General features: G+C 37.6%; 2 protein-coding genes across 2 annotated transcripts in view; both read right to left on the bottom strand.

Moving 5' to 3' along the window:
- Positions 1-18,407, bottom strand: part of lect2.1 (leukocyte cell derived chemotaxin 2, tandem duplicate 1) — a 21,577-nt gene extending 3,170 nt beyond the window's left edge. The window contains exon 1 of the mRNA XM_053682002.1: positions 18,404-18,407. The gene's annotated coding sequence lies outside the window, so the exon portion shown is untranslated. The remainder of the gene's footprint in view (positions 1-18,403) is intronic.
- si:ch211-132p1.2 (proteinase-activated receptor 4) overlaps positions 15,106-22,500 on the bottom strand; it is a 12,811-nt gene continuing 5,416 nt past the window's right edge. The window contains exon 2 of the mRNA XM_017474294.3: positions 15,106-18,093. Within this exon, the coding sequence (XP_017329783.1) occupies positions 16,982-18,093 (1,112 nt within the window). The 3' untranslated portion in view covers positions 15,106-16,981. The remainder of the gene's footprint in view (positions 18,094-22,500) is intronic.

Here is a 22,500-nt window from a genome sequence, read left to right as displayed (position 1 = left end):
GGTGATGCAGGTTTAGTGTTGGTGTCAGATACAGGAGTTTGATGATTCTACAGTTACATGTGAAAAGTAATAAATAATACTGAAATTAAATCTAGGCATTAAATGTCTCAAAATATTTGATTTAATTAGTGATTTTTTGATTATATATTTGTTTATTTAAGTGAGTAGGTAAGTAAGTAATAAGCCCTCCGTTGTCCGGTGCACTAGATGTAGTGAGTGACATTAGAACCCCAGTAAAGTGTGGAACAGCGGAGAACCCTGACATCATGAAATTATTCCACTGACATTTAAATCTGTACAATTCTTTATTTATTTATTTTCAAAACCTCATTTTGTGTCTCGTCATTTTATCCGCTTCTACATAAAAATACCCAAATACCACAAATACAGTGTTTGATCTGAGCCGTAATTCTGCTTTATTAATAATAATAATAATAATAATAATAATAATAATAATAATAATAACACAGTTAAACTGTCTTTCTTTAACTGTTGTCTTCTTCTTCTTCTTCTTCTTCTTCTTCTTCCTCCTCTTCACTTTTTTTCTCCTTCAGCTCCTCCTACATTTTGTGTGTGTGTGTGTGTGTGTGTGTGTGTGTGTGTGTGTGTGTGTGTGTGTGTGTGTGTGATTGAGGCAAAGAGAAGAAAATAAACAGTTAAATAAAAACTTTGGACTGCAATCAAACATTACACTGAGGACACAGTGATCTGTACATTGTGTTTGTTCTCATGTGTGTGTGTGTGTGTGTGTGTGTGTGTGTGTGTGTGTGTGTGTGTGTGTGTGTTTACCGTCGTCTGCTCTGTGAACAGCGTGTACGTCTTCTGTGTTTCCGTCCTCAAGGCTCTTCTGATCTTCCAACATGTCCAGAGTGTGGAGATGACAAGAACACATAGAGTACACACACTGCTCAACACCACCAACATCGGCACGTCTGTACACACACACACACACACACACCAGACCAGATGGCAAGAGTCCAACACACTGTTCACCCTGATGTACAGCAGATTAGCATTGTTTCTCTCACCCTCATTTACTGTCACCATTTTGGGCTTCTCCCTCTCACACAGGGGTCAAAGGTCAACTGTCAGAAACATAAATATGTAGTTTTCAAGGTCAGTTCTGTTAAAGTCTTTGGTGCGTTAACATTTGTGACCGCTAGGGGGCAGAACAGAGGTGAAAATACACACAACAGAACAGAGCAAATCAAATTAGTTATAGTATCATAATAAAATATCATAAAAATACTATATTTTTACATTTTGTTGATGTTTTCAGATTAATTGCTACTTGCTGTGATGTAGCTTTTTATACAAATGTATACATTTAAACCTTCTTTAAAAATCAAAAAATAGAATAATTAAATATAATAAATTTACTTTTGTTCTTGAATAAAACCTCACTTCTTATTATGTTTTTTTTTCCCCCATATTTTTTCTTTTTATTTTCCAACACAACAATAAAAGTAGTGTTAATTTTCTATTTTGTTTGTTTCATTTGGCACCAAAAATGAAAATGAAAAATAAAAATGATTAAAATGTTCATCACAACATTTAAAATATCCACAAACACCATTAAAGAACTTTAAGGTCCTTTGGGTGTCACTCTTAAAGGTTCTTTAAGAACCTGTTCTGTAGAACCCTTACAACAACATGCTTCCCCTTCTAAAGGGCAATTCAGGTAGAACCTTTTATTTTAAGCTCAGAACCCTTAAAGAACCTTTTGTTCTAAGTGCACATATAAACTTTTGGGAAATTTTAAGGCTCTGAAATTAATTTAGGCAAAAAAAGAGTTCATGTTATAAATAATGTACTGTATATATATGTGTGTGTGTGTGTGTGTATATACATATATATATATATATATATATATATATATATATATATATATATATATATATATATATATATATATATATATATATATATATATAGGTGATTGATGCATGCTAACATAAATTCCTTCTACTTCCACTCTTTATCTTCCATACATTTTCATTTTCAGATTCATTTTTGTTTATTTAAAGTTGCTAAACTTTAATGAGACTCGACCAGAGTGTTCATCATGGGAAAATAATCAAGAAGTGCCTGTTGGTTATCTGTTGGTTGTTTGTGAAAGTAGATATGTGGTAAACATCACACACAAACGCACACTCGCACACCCACACACATAGAGATCAAGAGATATGAAAGACTGCTATCTATATGAAGTGGGTGACATTTAAATTTGAAACCCTTTGGGTTTATGAAGACTGCTTTAGCCCATTGAGCTGTTCAAAATAATCACAAACAGCAACACTCACCAAGTACAATCACAAAAGGTTACAAACTAGAAAGATGAATAAAAAACTCACAAGCAAAGCTTCTTCTAGGCTTTACACCAATAAAATGATTCAACACATGTTCTTCACTCTCCCTAAATAAATGGCTACTGTGAACATAAACACTATAGACTATATACAGCAATATAAACAGCACCATGTACGGAAAATAAATATATTGTTAAACATAATATAACAGATATCATCAAAGATAACATGACAGTTCCTTTTAATGTCATTGTTTTTGAAGATATGAGGATGCCATCACACACGGTAACATACTGTAGTGTCTTCTTTGTGTGCGGCACAGATCAAGGTTAATGTTCCACTGATTTATGGACACAAGAAATACATGCAACAGTTGACAATTAACCAATATGTAGACGGTTCGGCCAATTTTTAATTGATTCCTTATTACTTATCATCCTATAGAAAGACATGTATCCCACACATATGTACCACAGTTCAAGTCATCAAATCAGACCTATGGTTCATGAGAAGAACATTTTTGCAGTTTTGGACAAATTTTCAATGTAGGGGAAAATCTATCATTGTGGACTTTATGGGTTCCGAAGGCTTTTTTGTTCCCCTTGAGAAATAAGGCATGTACACCAATTTCCAGACATTTTGAACTTATGGGGCGGAGGGAATGGCCTGTAGCGACACCTATGGGCTCATCTGGGTAATTTATGGTGGGGCAGTTATTCGGGGCCTGTAGTATCAATCTGCCAAATTTTAGAACTTTTTACCATTTAGATCTTGAGTTATTGAGCACTTTAGAGAGATGAGGAGACTAATAATAAGAAGAAGAGGAAGAAGGAGAAGACTAACAATAACAATAGGTTTTCTCCTGACAGAAGAATACAAATTAAATCTGCAAGCAGCATTTAAAGGGGGCAAGCACCAAAGGCACTGAAAGAGCAATGCGGAGCCTGGAGAACATGAAGAGGAGAAATAGAATGTACATCAATGAATAAAAGATAGGTTCAGAAGCACAGATGAGAATAAGATTGAATGGGAAATGAACAGAACAGAGGCATTTATTTTCATGCCAAGAAGTTGAAAGGTTACTTCAATATTGAGCCACAAACGAAAGGAACCGAAAGACAAAACATTGTACAAACTTTTAAGAACTTACACCACACAGAAATCAAACCCAGGACCTTTAGCATTGATGTTTCCTGTTTATCACAGTACATCACACATGTAATGCCACCAAAAATGAGACATCAGGATCATAATTTTCTGACAAAGTATCCAAAAGTTATAAGCAAAAATATTCATTTTTCAAATCTCAGGTTGGTGGCGCTGTTCTCAAATTTAGCCTGGACCCATAAATCATGTGGCTGATGAAGTGTACCAAGTTTCGTTACAATTGATCAAAGTCTTGCCGAGATACAGCCTCTGATCCAATTTTGGGTCAACATCGTGAAAACTGTGACATCATAACTTTTTATATGAATATCAAAATTCTGTTCAGTGATTTTTGGACAAAATGTGAATGAGGAGTAAAAACTGAATACTGTACTTTCAAAATGGTGACTACTGTAATGGTGGAGTCCTACTGCAAGGTGTGGAGGAATCCTATTAATAATAGAAATGACCTGGCCTTTAACGTGGTTTAACGTTAACTTTTAACGTATGTGGCTATAATAGGCGAGGTGGCTTAAAACTGTAGTGTGTGTGTGTGTGTGTGTGTGTGTGTGTGTGTGTGTGTGTGTGTGTGAGAGAGAGAGAGAGAGAGAGAGAGAGAGAGAGAGAGAGAGAGAGAGAGAGAGAGACAGAAAAACCATTTGGTCTCCATTTCAAACCGGAGATGAGAAAATAACAGAAATGCATTAGTTTCCATCACTTCATTGTTGTTCATTAAGTGTTACTGCTGCAGATTTTTTTCCCACGTTATTATATTTTGTATTTGATTTAAAACGATCCTGGTGAATATATTTCTTCATAAAATGTGAATATTACTGAAGAAAATAGTACATTTGTGAATATAGCAGTGATTTCTCTATTTATAAAAATGTTCGGGATTATTCACAGAATTATATATTGTTATGATGTCATATTTACAACATTTATTTATTTATTATTTACCTTTAAATAACAAACAGTGAATTATTTTGAAAGTGTTGAAAGTGTTTAAGATTGAAATATTAGAGCTGGTGATTTACAGTGACAAGAGGCGGAGCAACTGCTAGCGATGTCATGTGGGCGGAGCACATGATGCAAAAAAACCCAGTAGAATGCTAGTCCAGATTAGCTAGCTATATTAGCTAACATCGTAACCCTGTACAGGGTGTCTCATGCTACTGTTTCACGTCAGATGATCTGGCGATACGTGGAAATACGCCCCCTAGTGCCAGCTGTGTTACTAACGCCATGTTGTGTTTTTTTTTTTTCAGTTTGCATAAATTTGTTATAATCTTATATAAACGTGAAAAAAAAATAGATTTAAAATGTTTAAAATGTTATTTCACTTCCTGTGTATATTTTCAGCAAGTATACATATGATTCATGTGTTTCGTGTTGTGTAATTAGCCTTGTTACTTGTTACTCAGTTTAACTAATAACATAAAATGCGACTTTGGAGTAAATGTGAGATTTAAAACACAAACTGTTAATAATTCTCTTCCTGCATGAATTCACATCCTGTTTAATCAGAGCCACAGAAATTCGGCCCTTCCCCTTACTCCCGTATGACTCTCCACTTAAAATGCATCACTTCCTGTATGTCATCTTTTGTTAGTTCACTTTCATAAAGCAATAAAAATGGCTAGGCGCACCCACTGAGTTAGACTGACAGTTTGACCTTTTCATGAACAAAAACTAGCAAGGAAGTAGAACAACTGATAAATAAATAAATGCATAAATACATACATACATAAATGTATATGCAACATTTAACTTATGTAGAATTGTTTTTAACAGATCAACATTTTAAAAAAATTATAATAATTAATTTAGTCCTTCATTTAGTCCTCGGTGATCCACTGCATGATGCATTCACAATTTTAAAATAAAAATAAATAAACATGTTTCTTTAAGCACATGTCCCGAGAGACGAGGACTGAATTATAACAAATAAAGTGAGAGGAAGTTTACATACCGAGCCAGACAAGTGTGTTTCTGAAAAACAGCAACGGAAGGGTTTGTATGTGTTTGTGTGTGTGTTTGTGTGTGCGTGTGTGTGTGTGTGTGTGTGTGTGTGTGTGTGTGTGTGTGTGTGTGTGTGCTGCTGTGTCACAGCATTCCTTTATCTCAAGCAGCAGGATTGAGGAGCCGTTAGAGAGGCCCACATGCAACTGCTCGATTATACACACACACACACACACACACACACACACACACACACACACACACACATACACACATACATACAGTGGAGAATAAGCCTTTATTAATGTGTTTGTGATATTCATATCAGTTGTTGTTTCATGCTTAAATGTCTGTACGTCTGTTGTTCCTCTGGGAAAACCCTTAAAGTTTCTCTGTCAGAAGAAGTTCTTGAGTAGATAGAAGGAGGATATTAAGAACCTTTATTTTGATAAGATCCCCCTGAGGAACTCTGATGTTCAAAAAATGATTTTATTACTTTATGGAAATGACCATAGCCTATGCATTTAATTAAATTAAATTTGATTATTTAAATTTAATGGAATAGAATACTGAAATAGCATATTTAATTACACTTAACAAATAACAAATAATCAGTTCCCTATATACCAAATCTATATGTATGTTTATGATGATGTTTGATGACATATGATATGTATGATGATGATGTTTGGTGATTTTATGGTGATATCTGGTGATGTATGTATGATGTATGATGTATGATGATGTATGATGATAATGAATGGTGATGTATGTATGATGTATGGTGATGATGTATGGTGATGTATGGTGATGTATGATGATGCTGATGTATGGTGATGTATGATGTATGGTGATGTATGGTGATGTATGATGTATGATGTATGGTGATGATGTATGATGATGATGATGTATGGTGATGTATGTATGATGTATGATGAATGGTGATGTATGATGATGATGTATGGTGATGTATGTATGATGTATGATGAATGGTGATGTATGATGATGATGTACTGTATGGTGATGGTGTATGATGATGTATGATGATGAAGTTTGGTGATTTTATGGTGATGTCTGGTGATGTATGTATGATGTATGGTGATGATGTATGGTGATGTATGATGATGCTGTATGATGACGTATGATGATGATGTATGATGATGAAGTTTGGTGATTTTATGGTGATGTCTGGTGATGTATGTATGATGTATGGTGATGATGTATGGTGATGTATGATGATGCTGTATGATGACGTATGATGATGATGTATGATGATGCTGATGTATGGTGATGTATGATGTATGATGTATGGTGATGTATGATGTATGATGTATGGTGATGTATGGTGATGATGAATGATGACGTATGATGATGCTGATGTATGGTGATGTATGATGTATGCTGTATGATGACGTATGATGATGATGTATGATGATGCTGATGTATGGTGATGTATGATGTATGATGTATGGTGATGTATGATGTATGATGTATGGTGATGTATGATGATGCTCATGTATGGTGATGTATGGTGATGATGAATGATGACGTATGATGATGCTGATGTATGGTGATGTATGGTGATGTATGGTGATGATGTATGGTGATGTATGGTGATGATGTATGATGATGTATGGTGATGACGAATGATGATGTATGATGATAATGAATGGTAATGTATGATGATGATGTACTGTATGATGATGGTGTATGATGATGTATGATGATTTATGGTGATGTATGATGTTCCCAGTGGCAGACAGTTCTGTATGTGCACCTAATTTATGACAGGAGGGGTAACCCTATTGATCTGTACCAGTGTTCATCCTGGCACCTGTTTGTCTGGGGATAGCCTTCCTGGGGGTGTGTATTATGATGGGTCTCCCCCCAGCAAATGTGTTTATGTTAATGAGATTGTTGTGAAACTTGCTTCTCACAGTATTAATGCATACACTGTGTGTATTCGGCTCATTCGGCTCATCGTACATGAGCCGAATGTATGTTTGTGAAATAATCTAAACATTTGTTGATTACATTTTTTGAGAAAACGGCCTGACTTCCAATAAAAATTTACTGAAATTTACTGAAATAAAACCCCCCTTTTCTTCATATCAGATGAAGATCTTCATAACAGATAGTTGCAGAGTTTCTTCTGTGTTTTAACCACAACATCTTAACCATTATTATGTAATAACCATTATTTGTTAACATAAACACAATGTAAGCATTCTGGTCAGCAAAACCCCCAGAAAACACATGACCATATTTCTCTCTGTCTCACACAAACACACACACACACACACACGCACGCGCACACACACGCACACACACACACGCACACACACACACACACACACACACACACACACTTCAGACACTGTCACCAGAGCTCATAAATTTACACGATCTACAGAAGTGTTAGCTGAGGAAACAAGTGTAGAGGGAAGTGTATAGGCATGATCTGTATTTACCATCAGTTCTGTGTATCCGTGCCTACAAGACATCTCACGAAAAATGTGTCTTACAAAACGTCTGGTTTACACATGTAACCCTGTTCCTGAGAAGGGAACAAGATGTTGCGTGAGCTCCACGCTGTGGGAAGCGCACTCGTGCGTGACCGGTATCTGAAGTTTGTGTAAAATCATGCCTATTTACAGGCCTGCCGTGATCAGCTGACGTGGCAATTAAGCACGTCGCCTGATATATAAACCGCACCTGTGAACTGCACCATCAGCCTCCACTATCTGAAGCGAAGACGCAATTCACAGGACTGCCCCAGTATGATAAAGCTACGCATATGATGTATGCTGTATGATGACGTATGATGATGATGTATGATGATGCTGATGTATGGTGATGTATGGTGATGATGAATGATGACGTATGATGATGCTGATGTATGGTGATGTATGGTGATGATGTATGATGATGTATGGTGATGTATGGTGATGACGAATGATGATGTATGATGATAATGAATGGTAATGTATGATGATGATGTACTGTATGCTGATGATGTATGATGATTTATGGTGATGTATGATGTTCCCAGTGGCAGACAGTTCTGTATGTGCACCTAATTTATGACAGGAGGGGTAACCCTATTGATCTGTACCAGTGTTCATCCTGGCACCTGTTTGTCTGGGGTCACCTGTTTGCTGGTCAGCAAAACCCCCAGAAAATACATGACCATATTTCTCTCTGTCTCACACAAACACACACACACACACACACACGCACGCGCACACACACGCACACACACGCACACACACACACACACACACTTCAGACACTGTCACCAGAGCTCATAAATTTACACGATCTACAGAAGTGTTAGCTGAGGAAACAAGTGTAGAGGGAAGTGTATAGGCATGATCTGTATTTACCATCAGTTCTGTGTATCCGTGCCTACAAGACATCTCACGAAAAATGTGTCTTCTAGTTTAAACAAAACGTCTGGTTTACACATGTAACCCTGTTCCTGAGAAGGGAACAAGATGTTGCGTGAGCTCCACGCTGTGGGAAGCACACTCGTGCGTGACCGGTATCTGAAGTTTGTGTAAAATCATGCCTATTTACAGGCCTGCCGTGATCAGCTGACGTGGCAATTAAGCACGTCGCCTGATATATAAACCGCACCTGTGAACTGCACCATCAGCCTCCACTATCTGAAGCGAAGACGCAATTCACAGGACTGCCCCAGTATGATAAAGCTACGCAACGTCTCGTTCCCTTCTCAGGGAACAGGGTTACATGCATAACCCAAATGTTCCCTTTCAAAGGGAACTGCACGTTGTGTTAGCTGAATGCTGTGGGAATGAGAATACATACTCCGTCATACTGAGGGTACGACCTGTTCAAAAAGATCACAACCCGAGGGTCACTGCAAGACACTTGAGCCCAGGTCGAAACGTATATCCAGGCTGTAAAATCGAATGAATGTGTTTGGCGTAGACCACCCCACCACAGCACACACATCATGTAAGGATACCCCTTTGGACAAAGCCTTCGAGGAGGCGACCCCCCTAGTGGAATGAGCCCTTATGCCCAGAGACGTAGCGAGACCACGCACCTCATTTGCAATAGAGATAGCTTCCACTATCCAACTAGAGATGGGCTGTATCACCTCTTCTGTTGCCGCCAAAGCCAACCAGCAGCTGCTCTGACTTATGCCGCTGGCCGGAGCGGTGGACGTAAGTACAGAGAGCCCTCACTGGACACAGCAGGCGCATTCTCTCTTGTTCTGGTTTGAGGAACAGAGGAGGGCAGAAAGCCTGCAACACTACTGGCTGGGCAGCAGATGTAGGCACTTTAGGAACATAATTCGGCCTAGGATACCGGAAGGCTTTGGCTAATCTGGGGTACAGTCAAGGCAGGAAGGGGCAACAGAGAGCTTGTAGATCTCCTATTTGCTTGAAAGATGTCAGGGCCAGCAGAAGAGCAACCTTTAGTGTCAGAAGCTTCTCAGAGTATGATGATGTATGATGATGATGTATGATGCTGATGATGTATGATGATGTATGATGATGATGATGTATGATGATGATGTATGATGATGATGTATGATGATGATGTATGATGATGTATGATGATGTATGGGATGTATGATGATGATATATGGTGATGTATGATGATGATGTATGATGATGATGTATGGGATGTATGATGATGATGTATGGTGATGTATGATGATGATGTATGATGATGATGTATGGGATGTATGATGATGATGTATGGTGATGTATGATGATGATGTATGATGATGATGATGATGTATGATGATGATGTATGATGGTGTATGATGATGTATGATGATGTATGATGATGTATGGGATGTATGATGATGATGATGATGATGATGTATGATGATGATGTATGGTGATGTATGATGATGATGTATGATGATGATGTATGATGATGTATGATGATGTATGATGATGTATGATGATGATGTATGATAATGTATGATGATGATGGATGATGATGATGATGATGATGATGTATGATGTATGATGTATGGTGATGTATGATGATGTATGATGTATGATGTATGATGGTGTATGGTGATGTATGATGATGATGATGATGATGATGTATGATGATGATGTATGATGATGTATGATGATGATGTATGGTGATGTATGATGATGATGTATGGTGATGTATGATGATGATGTATGATGATGTATGATGTATGATGTATGATGATGATGTATGATGATGTATGATGTATGATGTATGATGATGTATGGTGATGTATGATGATGATGTATGATGATGTATCATGATGTATGATGATGATGTATGATGATGTATGATGATGATGATGTATGATGATGATGTATGGGATGTATGATGATGTATGATGATGTATGGGATGTATGATGATGATGATGATGATGTATGATGATGATGTATGATGATGTATGATGATGATGTATGATGATGTATGATGATGATGTATGGTGATGTATGATGATGATGTATGATGATGTATGATGATGTATCATGATGTATGATGATGATGATGATGATGTATGATGATGATGTATGATGATGTATGATGATGATGTATGGTGATGTATGATGATGATGTATGATGATGTATGATGATGTATCATGATGTATGATGATGATGTATGGTGATGTATGATGATGATGTATGATGATGTATGATGTATGATGTATGATGATGATGTATGTTGATGTATGATGATGATGATGATGATGTATGATGTATGATGTATGGTGATGTATGGTGATGTATGATGATGATGTATGATGATGTATCATGATGTATGATGATGATGTATGATGATGTATGATGATGTATGATGATGTATGATGATGATGATGTATGATGATGATGTATGGGATGTATGATGATGTATGATGATGTATGATGATGTATGGGATGTATGATGATGATATATGGTGATGTATGATGATGATGATGATGATGATGTATGATGATGATGATGTATGATGTATGATGTATGATGATGTATGGTGATGTATGATGATGTATGATGATGATGTATGGGATGTATGATGATGATGATGTATGATGATGTATGATGATGTATGATGATGATGATGATGATGATGATGATGTATGATGATGATGATGTATGATGATGTATGATGATGATGTATGGTGATGTATGATGATGTATGATGATGATGATGATGATGTATGATGATGATGATGATGATGATGATGATGTATGATGATGATGATGTATGATGATGTATGATGATGATGTATGGTGATGTATGATGATGTATGATGATGATGATGATGATGTATGATGATGATGATGTATGATGATGTATGATGATGATGTATGGTGATGTATGATGATGATGTATGATGATGTATCATGATGTATGATGATGATGTATGGTGATGTATGATGATGATGCATGATGATGTATGATGATGTATGATGATGATGTATGATGATGATGTATGGTGATGTATGATGATGATGATGATGATGTATGATGATGTATGATGATGATGATGTATGATGATGATGATGTATGATGATGTATGATGATGATGTATGGTGATGTATGATGATGATGTATGATGATGTATCATGATGTATGATGATGATGTATGGTGATGTATGATGATGATGCATGATGATGTATGATGATGTATGATGATGTATGGTGATGCATGATGATGTATGATGATGTATGATGATGATGATGTATGATGTATGATGATGATGTATGATGATGTATCATGATGTATGATGATGATGTATGATGATGTATGATGATGATGATGATGTATGATGATGTATGGTGATGTATGATGATGATGCATGATGATGTATGATGATGTATGATGATGATGATGATGATGTATGATGATGTATGATGATGATGATGTATGATGTATGGTGATGTATGATGATGTATGATGATGATGTATGATGATGTATGATGATGTATGATGATGATGTATGATGTATGATGATGTATGATGATGTATGATGATGATGTATGATGATGTATGATGATGTATGATGATGATGATGATGTATGATGATGATGATGATGATGATGATGGTGATGTATGATGATAATGATGTATGATGTATGATGATGTATGGTGATGTATGGTGATGTATGGTGATGTATGATGATGATGATGATGATGATGGTGATGTATGATGATAATGATGTATGATGTATGATGATGTATGGTGATGTATGGTGATGTATGGTAATGTATGATGATGATGTATGATGATGATGATGATGATGATGATGATGATGATGATGTATGATGATAATGATGTATGATGATGATGATGTATGGTGGTGTATGATGTATGATGATGTATGATGATGATGTATGGTGATGTATGATGATGATGTATGATGATGTATCATGATGTATGATGATGATGTATGATGATGTATGATGATGATGATGTATGATGATGATGTATGGGATGTATGATGATGTATGATGATGTATGGGATGTATGATGATGATGATGATGATGTATGATGATGATGTATGATGATGTATGATGATGATGTATGATGATGTATGATGATGATGTATGGTGATGTATGATGATGATGTATGATGATGTATGATGATGTATCATGATGTATGATGATGATGATGATGATGTATGATGATGATGTATGATGATGTATGATGATGATGTATGGTGATGTATGATGATGATGTATGATGATGTATGATGATGTATCATGATGTATGATGATGATGTATGGTGATGTATGATGATGATGTATGATGATGTATGATGTATGATGTATGATGATGATGTATGTTGATGTATGATGATGATGATGATGATGTATGATGTATGATGTATGGTGATGTATGGTGATGTATGATGATGATGTATGATGATGTATCATGATGTATGATGATGATGTATGATGATGTATGATGATGTATGATGATGTATGATGATGATGATGTATGATGATGATGTATGGGATGTATGATGATGTATGATGATGTATGATGATGTATGGGATGTATGATGATGATATATGGTGATGTATGATGATGATGATGATGATGATGTATGATGATGATGATGTATGATGTATGATGTATGATGATGTATGGTGATGTATGATGATGTATGATGATGATGTATGGGATGTATGATGATGATGATGTATGATGATGTATGATGATGTATGATGATGATGATGATGATGATGATGATGTATGATGATGATGATGTATGATGATGTATGATGATGATGTATGGTGATGTATGATGATGTATGATGATGATGATGATGATGTATGATGATGATGATGATGATGATGATGATGTATGATGATGATGATGTATGATGATGTATGATGATGATGTATGGTGATGTATGATGATGTATGATGATGATGATGATGATGTATGATGATGATGATGTATGATGATGTATGATGATGATGTATGGTGATGTATGATGATGATGTATGATGATGTATCATGATGTATGATGATGATGTATGGTGATGTATGATGATGATGCATGATGATGTATGATGATGTATGATGATGATGTATGATGATGATGTATGGTGATGTATGATGATGATGATGATGATGTATGATGATGTATGATGATGATGATGTATGATGATGATGATGTATGATGATGTATGATGATGATGTATGGTGATGTATGATGATGATGTATGATGATGTATCATGATGTATGATGATGATGTATGGTGATGTATGATGATGATGCATGATGATGTATGATGATGTATGATGATGTATGGTGATGCATGATGATGTATGATGATGTATGATGATGATGATGTATGATGTATGATGATGATGTATGATGATGTATCATGATGTATGATGATGATGTATGATGATGTATGATGATGATGATGATGTATGATGATGTATGGTGATGTATGATGATGATGCATGATGATGTATGATGATGTATGATGATGATGATGATGATGTATGATGATGTATGATGATGATGATGTATGATGTATGGTGATGTATGATGATGTATGATGATGATGTATGATGATGTATGATGATGTATGATGATGATGTATGATGTATGATGATGTATGATGATGTATGATGATGATGTATGATGATGTATGATGATGTATGATGATGATGATGATGTATGATGATGATGATGATGATGATGATGGTGATGTATGATGATAATGATGTATGATGTATGATGATGTATGGTGATGTATGGTGATGTATGGTGATGTATGATGATGATGATGATGATGATGGTGATGTATGATGATAATGATGTATGATGTATGATGATGTATGGTGATGTATGGTGATGTATGGTAATGTATGATGATGATGTATGATGATGATGATGATGATGATGATGATGATGTATGATGATAATGATGTATGATGATGATGATGTATGGTGGTGTATGATGTATGATGATGTATGATGATGATGTATGATGATGATGTATGATGATGATGTATGATGATGATGATGATGATGATGATGATGATGATGATGGTGATGTATGATGATGATGATGATGATGATGATGTATGGTGATGTATGATGATAATGATGTATGATGATGATGATGTATGGTGGTGTATGATGATGATTTATGGTAATGTAAGATACTGAAGAGAAATTAAGGCATGATGATATTTTTATTACACATAAATTAATTCCATCTGTTATACAGAGAATATACAAGAAAAAAATACAATCTTTACCACGTCTCCAGCAGCTCAATTTCCACCTTATACTTTAAATATTTCCTTATACTTTATACCTTATCCTCTAAATATAATTTTAAATGTTTCATATTTTACTCGTATTTCAATGTTTAACATGTAACAGGATTTCAGTGTGTGTTAGAGAGAAGAGAGTAACCCACCAGATTTATTTGTTTTTCAAGTGTATTATGTGGCTTCCTTTGTGTGTGTATGTGTGTGTGTGTGTGTGTGTGTGTGTGTGTGTATGTTTGTGTGTGTGTGTGTGTGTGTGTTAAACATAATCTGGATGGTTTAACAACCTGCTAATGAGAGACAGAACCACAGTGTTACTGTACAGAAGCACAGAGAACAAAACAAAATATTACACTGGAGACTACTTCCATAAACGTTACATAAACACATTTCTCCTCCCAGACACTTCTCCGTATCAACAATGACACGTTTTTAAAACAGTTTATTAACAGTGAAACAGCCCCTGTGAATAAGCAGTTACTATAGACACAATAACATATCAGAACATATTTATGTACACTTGCTTTATGATCAGATTTGACAGAACGCAGCAAGAGTATCAGTAATTGAATTACTAAAAAATAATAATATAAAAAATGTTGCTAGATATAATAGCTATATTTAAATACTTTAATTTGAAATGTTTTAGCTCAGGAAAAAAAACCTAGCTAGGAAAGTTTTTAAAAACATCTTTACATTTCTAACAGAAACAGTCAGCTAGTAAAGGTTTGCTTGTGTTTGAAGATGCGTTCTAATAATATGAATAATAACTTTAATGTAAAGAGGATGGTTTACAACTGGGACAAGATGTTTTATTTTTCTTTAATGTTCGGCATCTTTGTTGAAGCTTTTCCTCAAATGGATCCCTGAAGATCAGCATCCAAAATACACAGTGCTAATTAAAAAGCCTAACGAGGTTCATTTAGCCAAATGTACAGGTATGATGCAGACCATTTTTTAACCCACTTTATACCATATAGTACTGAAGTATAGTACTATAGTAGTAAAGTTTTAGCTATGTTTTGTGATGTAACACTAAATACGCATCATACGTTTCTTTTAATGCTTCATGAACGTATCATCAGTCTCTTCCTGAATTACAGATTTAGATGAGTTTATACACATATCTTCCTGCGTGTATGTTATTTATACACACATCTTCCTGTTTATATGGAATCAACTCCCACACACACTCACACACCCACACACACATACACACACACACACACACACACACACACACACACACACACTGAGTTATACAAAATTTATCTGCTGATTGCGGTTAGCTTGACTTAAAATAAAAGTTTTCATCCTTCTGCTCGTCCTTCACTTCAGTACAAGTTCCAAATTTGTTCTAAAATGTGAAACTACAGGTGGATTTTTCAAGGCTGTGTTCCAGTAAACCACTTCCCCTGTTCACTTCCTCTTAGTTCAGTCCATCTTGGTCTCTTTATAGATTGTTCCATTACTTAACCAGCTCAGGGGGGAGTTTGGAAAACGAAGGAATGAGTCAAGCATTATTTACCCATAAGGCATTACTGTAATCTACCTTTAGAGTTAGCATGCTAGTTATTTAGTAAAGCCATTTGGTATTAGCTATGGTGCTACATGGCATGCTAGCAAAGAAACAAACAAGATAAAATGCATGGCAGCTAGCTAGCAAATTATCTAATATCTAAGATAAAAACAGCAAGCCTGTGAGGATTTTTTTTTTATTTTTTTATCTGAGTTGTTGTCGTTGTGACTCCTCCCCTTGAGCTCCAAGTGACCACTTCACAAGTTTGTCACACCGTTTTTTGAAAGTCCTTTAGTTTTTCCCGACATGGACAACAGAGTGACCTTTGACCTCATCGTCCCTGAGGAGCTTCCAGAAGAAGATTCGTAGGAGGTTTTTGAACAGCATAGCAGCTTTCTCGCTTTTTCTCTAAAGTCCTCGGAGACATAGTAGAAGATAAAGGGGTCGATGCAGCTGTTAAAGGTGCTGATAGCAAGGCTGATCATGTAGGGTACGTAGAGTCGATTGTAATTGTCATAGCTACCTTGAACTTCTTCAGCATCCGCATCATCATAATCTTTCATGCCGTTATGCGTGTATAAAAACTGGGAGTAGTGCATAAGCAGGAGAATGTTACTGGGTAGGAAGCAGATGATGAAAACCACCAGCATAAGTGCTGTGACTCGGGTTGCGTGGGCGTAGCGAGCACCAGCGGCAACTAGGGTGCGGAGTATAGCGCTGTAGCAGAAAACCACCACAAATAACGGGAGGAGAAAGCAGAGGAAGAAGAGCGAGGCAAAATATGGCAGAAAGTAGTTTTCCTGTTCTTTTGCAGGAAGAGCGTCATGGCATGTTATAATCGAAAGATTGTTTATCAAGTAAGATTGACGTGAAGCTAGCAAAGGAACAGCCGCTATCACCACCACGATCCACACCATCATGCTCATCAATATGGACGTCTTGTAACTCCGCAGCGTCTTGGCGCCAAATGGATGCACCAGAGCCACGTAACGGTCCACAGCGATGAGCGCCAGGCAAATCACCGAGCCGTATATGTTCCCATATAACAAAGCGATTAGCAAGCGGCAGGTTTCTTCTCCAAATGTCCAGTTGTTTCCCTGGAAGTGGTAGATGATGCGTAAGGGAAGCATGAGGAGAAGAAGGAGGTCGCAGCAGGTGAGGTTCACTAACAGAATTGTGGATGGAAACTTTTTTGCACGGAAGAGAAGAACAAACAATGCCAGAAGGTTAGCTGGGAAGCCGAACACAAAAGAGACGAGGTAGAGAAGAGGAACCAGGAGAACTGTAGTGGCTGCTTGGATTTCCTCCTTCTCCTTTCCAGTAAGTGTTGCATTGCAGCCAGAGTATGTGATAATGAACGAGCGAGGTCCTGAAACAACATGAGAGAAAGAGAGCAGAGAAATGATTATGAAGTAAAAAGTACAAACCTGACATTCTGCTGGAACTTAAAGAATAAAGACAGGGACACACTGAGACGTTCGGGGGCCAAAATAAAGATCAATTTCAGACCTTTGCTTAATCTTTGCTTAAAAAGCCCACAAATGACAAATGTACAGTCATGTGAAAATAAGTACACCATGGAAATTGTTGGCTTTTTTTTTTTTTTTTTTTTTTTTTACATATTTGGACAAGCAAACCTTTGATCCTCTTTGAAACAGTGCTTATTAATAAAGTTGATACACAGATCAGTCATATGGAAAAAGTAAGTACACCCCTACATTGATCAAACCTTCACATCCATAACATTAGAATCTGGTGTTGAAGATCAGGTTCCAGTGATTAGAACCTGCTGACGAAGTGCAGGTGGAACCGGTCTTATTTACACCCCTCTCATATCTAGTGTCTGGTGTTCCCTTTGTTATTGAGGTGTGTGGTGTCATCATGCCAAGTTCTAAAGAGTTCTGTAAGGCCTTCGGAAAAAGAGTTGTTGATGCCTATGAGTCTGGCGAGGGATTTAAAACAGATCTCCAAATTATTTGAAATACATCGTTCCACTGTAAGGAAAATCATCTACAAGTAGCGCAGATTTCAAACAACAGTCCAGGACCGGCCGTCCCAGCAAATTCAGCCCAAGAGCAGACCGTCTGATACAAAAAGAATTCTCCAAGAACCCAAAAATTTCATCACAGGATCTAGTAGCTAGTAAGTCTTGCAACTGTTGGTTTCAAAGCGCATGCTTCTACAATCAGAAAGAGATTGCACAAATTTGACCTGCGTGAGAGGCGTGACAGGAAAAAGCCTTTGCAAGACTACAGTTTGCCAATGAGCATATAGACAAAGACCAGACCTTTTGGAATAACGTGCTCTGGACAGACGAATCAAAGATAGAGTTGTTTGGTCACAGTAACAGCAGACATGTTTGGCGCAGACCGAAGACAGCTTTTCAGGAGAATCACCTCATACCAACTATGAAGCACAGTGGTGGAAATGTTATGGTTTGAGTTTGCTCACTTCCTCAGGGACTGGACAGCTTGCATTCATTGATTCAGTTATGAATTCTGCATCATATCAAAGTTGAACTGAAAGTAGACCTTTCAACATGATAATGATCCTAAGCACACGAGCAAATCCACCAAGGAACGGTGCAAAAAGAAGAAATGGAGGGTTATGGAACAACCGAGTCAAAGCTCAGATTTGAATCCCATTGAGATGTTGTGGGGGAGATCTGAAATGGACAGAACATGCAAGAAAACCCTCAAACATCTTGCAGCTGAAAGAATGGAAGAGTCTTTAAGAATTCCAGCAAGCCTGGTGGACAATTATGCAAAACATCTACAAGAAGTTATTTCTGCTAAAGGGGACAATACTAGCTTCTGAGGCCAAGGGTGTACTTACTTTTTCCATGGAAGAATATCGCATCGGTTGATATTTCTGTTGAATAAATGATTGACAAATCTCATTTTCCTTGTGGTTTTGTTCGAGTACATCAACTTCATTAATAGACACTGTTTACAGATGATCAAATGTTTTCTTGTCCAAATATGTCAAAAAAGCCAGCATTTTCCATGGGGTGCACTTATCTTTTCACATGACTGTATCTGTTTTAATGCACTGTAACGTATCTGTTCACTGAGCGACAGAAGAGAGAATCTCAGTCAAGACCAAACAATACAGGGACTCAGAGAAAAACTCACCCCCACACGCTCCAAATTCACACCAGACGGTCTCGTTTGTTCGTGCTTCATTTGTGCCACTAAAAGTTTTGTTTTGGGGACTGTCTTTTTTTAAGTAATAAGGTAAAATCCAAACAGCAAAACAAATCAAAGCAAATCACATTAAATCAATTCGCATTCACTTGTTACCTATCTACACACACACACACACACACACACACACACACATATATATATATATATGTGTGTGTGTGTGTGTGTGTGTGTGTGTGTGTGTGTGTGTGCATATGTATGTGTGTAAATGCATGTATACGTGTATGTGGAAACTCATGATTCAATGAATTAAGAATTAAGCCAAAATGATATTATTTGTGAAACTGAATTACTGTGTACTATCAAACATCCTTTAGCACAAATAATGGACCTTTAAAAACTTAAACTTAAAAACGTCTGGGTTACGCATGTTACCCTGCTCCCTGAGAAGGGAACGAGACGTTGCGTTTAACATAACACTATGGGAGCGCCTCTCGCGTGCGACCGGCATCTGAAGCTTGTGTAAAATTTATAGGCCTGCCATGATCAGGTGACGTGGCAATTAAGCGCGTCACATGTTATAAATATGGCACCTGTGAACCGTGCCATCAGCCTCTATTATCTGAAGCGAAGACGCAATTCACAGGCCTACACTGGTATGACAAAGCTACACAATGTCTCGTTACCTTCTCAGGGAACCGGGTTACATGTGTAACCCAGACGTTCAATTTCAAAGGGAACTTCAACATTGCGTTTAGCGTAACACTGTGGGAACGAGAATACCCACTCTGTCATACCGAGGGTACCGGCCTGTTCAAAAAGACCCAACCCCGAGGGTCACTGCAAGACACTTGAGCCCGGGGCGGAATGAATATCCAGGCTGTAAGCAGGAACATCCAAGCAAGACTACTACCGCATAGGCCTTGCCCACCAATGCCACGGTGGCCTTACACAGTGGCTTGGCTGGCAAAGCCGGCCCCCTAAATTACCTGCAGTGGATGGAGAGAGGTAGCTCTCAAGCGCCTCCTCCACCTTCAGCATAGCTAAATAGCCCTGCCGTTCATTCCCCCCAATGGCCGAATAATCCAACATCGTGGGGATATAAATACGGCTTATGCATGGTTTTCCCCAGAAGCCTGATATTTTGTCATGCACTTCTGGAAGAAAGGGGAGTTTCTGCAGTGTGAGGGATTTATTTCACTACGGAGAAAAAAGCTCATCCAGCCTCAGTAATCACTTCAAACAGCTCTTTATATGCTGCTCTCAGTTTTTAGCACATCCTTCTGGCTCCTCGGAGTCAGGGAGGAATTATTACTATTATGTGTGTGTGCGTGTGTGTGTGTGTGTGTGTGTGTGTGTGTGTGTGTGTGTGTGTGTGTGTGTGTGTGTCCCTTTTTGGCTTTCCATAGCGGAAGGAGGAGTCGCGACGCGAGCTCCAAAATCCAGCGGAGAGCCGAACCCAGAAGACAGAGCAAGTGATGGAGCAGCGCTCGTCTCCGGCTCCTCTTCCAGATCCATAAGAGATCCCCTGAACCTGAGATGGCTAGCTGCCTCGGCAGCGGCCGGCCCAGAGCCGCGAGGCTCCGAAACCCAACTCGCTTTGGCTTCCGAGAAGAGCGCGAGTCGCGAGCCGAGCTGCTTAATGTAGGCGTTTCCATGCACAGCCTCTCGAGGCCGCCATCGCATGCTACACTCCTAGACACTTCACCCAGAAAGTGTGCACTATTCCCCGTGATGAAACGGGAGCAAGCCGTAACACACTTCCTGAATTCTCTCACTCGTATTTTTCTCTCTCACTCATTCCTTTTTTTCTTCTCTTTTTTTTAAAGGGATAGAAAAGTTCTGAGACTTTGAGAAAAGATAGCGAGGAAATGAAGCGTCTTTTTGTTTCTTTACACAAACAACAGACATGCAGTCTTTCACTGAAGATAATAAAGTCTGATGGCGTGGTTCACAGGTTCCATATTTATATCACGCGATATAAATGAATTCCATAAATTAATACTTAATTTCCACATCACCTGATCGTGGCAGTCCTATAAATAGGCACGATTTTATACAAGCTTCACATACCGGTCACGCCCGAGAGGCGCTCCCCACAGTGTTATGCTAAACGCAACGTTGAAGTTCCCTTTGAAAGGGAACACTTAATACTGACAAGCTACTGTCTGTCTTCAAACCAAGACTTGAGATCAAACACCATCAAGAGCCCGACTTCCAGAAAAGCAGACACGACTTCTCCAAGCAGGAGCAGGAACACGAGGGGGTGTGGCCTACAACAAAAATACTTGAATTTGTGAAATTAAATTTAAACAATGCAGTCAGTCTTTTGTGTATAACGCAGCATGTGGGCATATTTAGTGTTTTTCTGACACTCCTGTCACTCCACTTCCCAGGTCGTCATACATCTCCCAGACACATCCAGACCTCTTGCCAGATGCGCTGATTAGGAGTAGCTACATTGACATTTTGGACTATGGCCTCTTTTGATGAACAGAGGACTGTGAACATGGAATACGTGTCCACTGATGGTTTCTTGGGCATCTGGCATAAGCAAAACATACTTTCCCACTGAAATAATCCTGACGCAAAAAAATGTCATATACAGTATGAACTTATTTTCATGTATG

The sequence above is a fragment of the Ictalurus punctatus genome, chromosome 8 (genome assembly GCF_001660625.3).
Source record: "Ictalurus punctatus breed USDA103 chromosome 8, Coco_2.0, whole genome shotgun sequence".
Lineage (NCBI taxonomy): Eukaryota > Metazoa > Chordata > Actinopteri > Siluriformes > Ictaluridae > Ictalurus > Ictalurus punctatus.
This window is presented reverse-complemented; position numbering and strand designations above follow the sequence as displayed.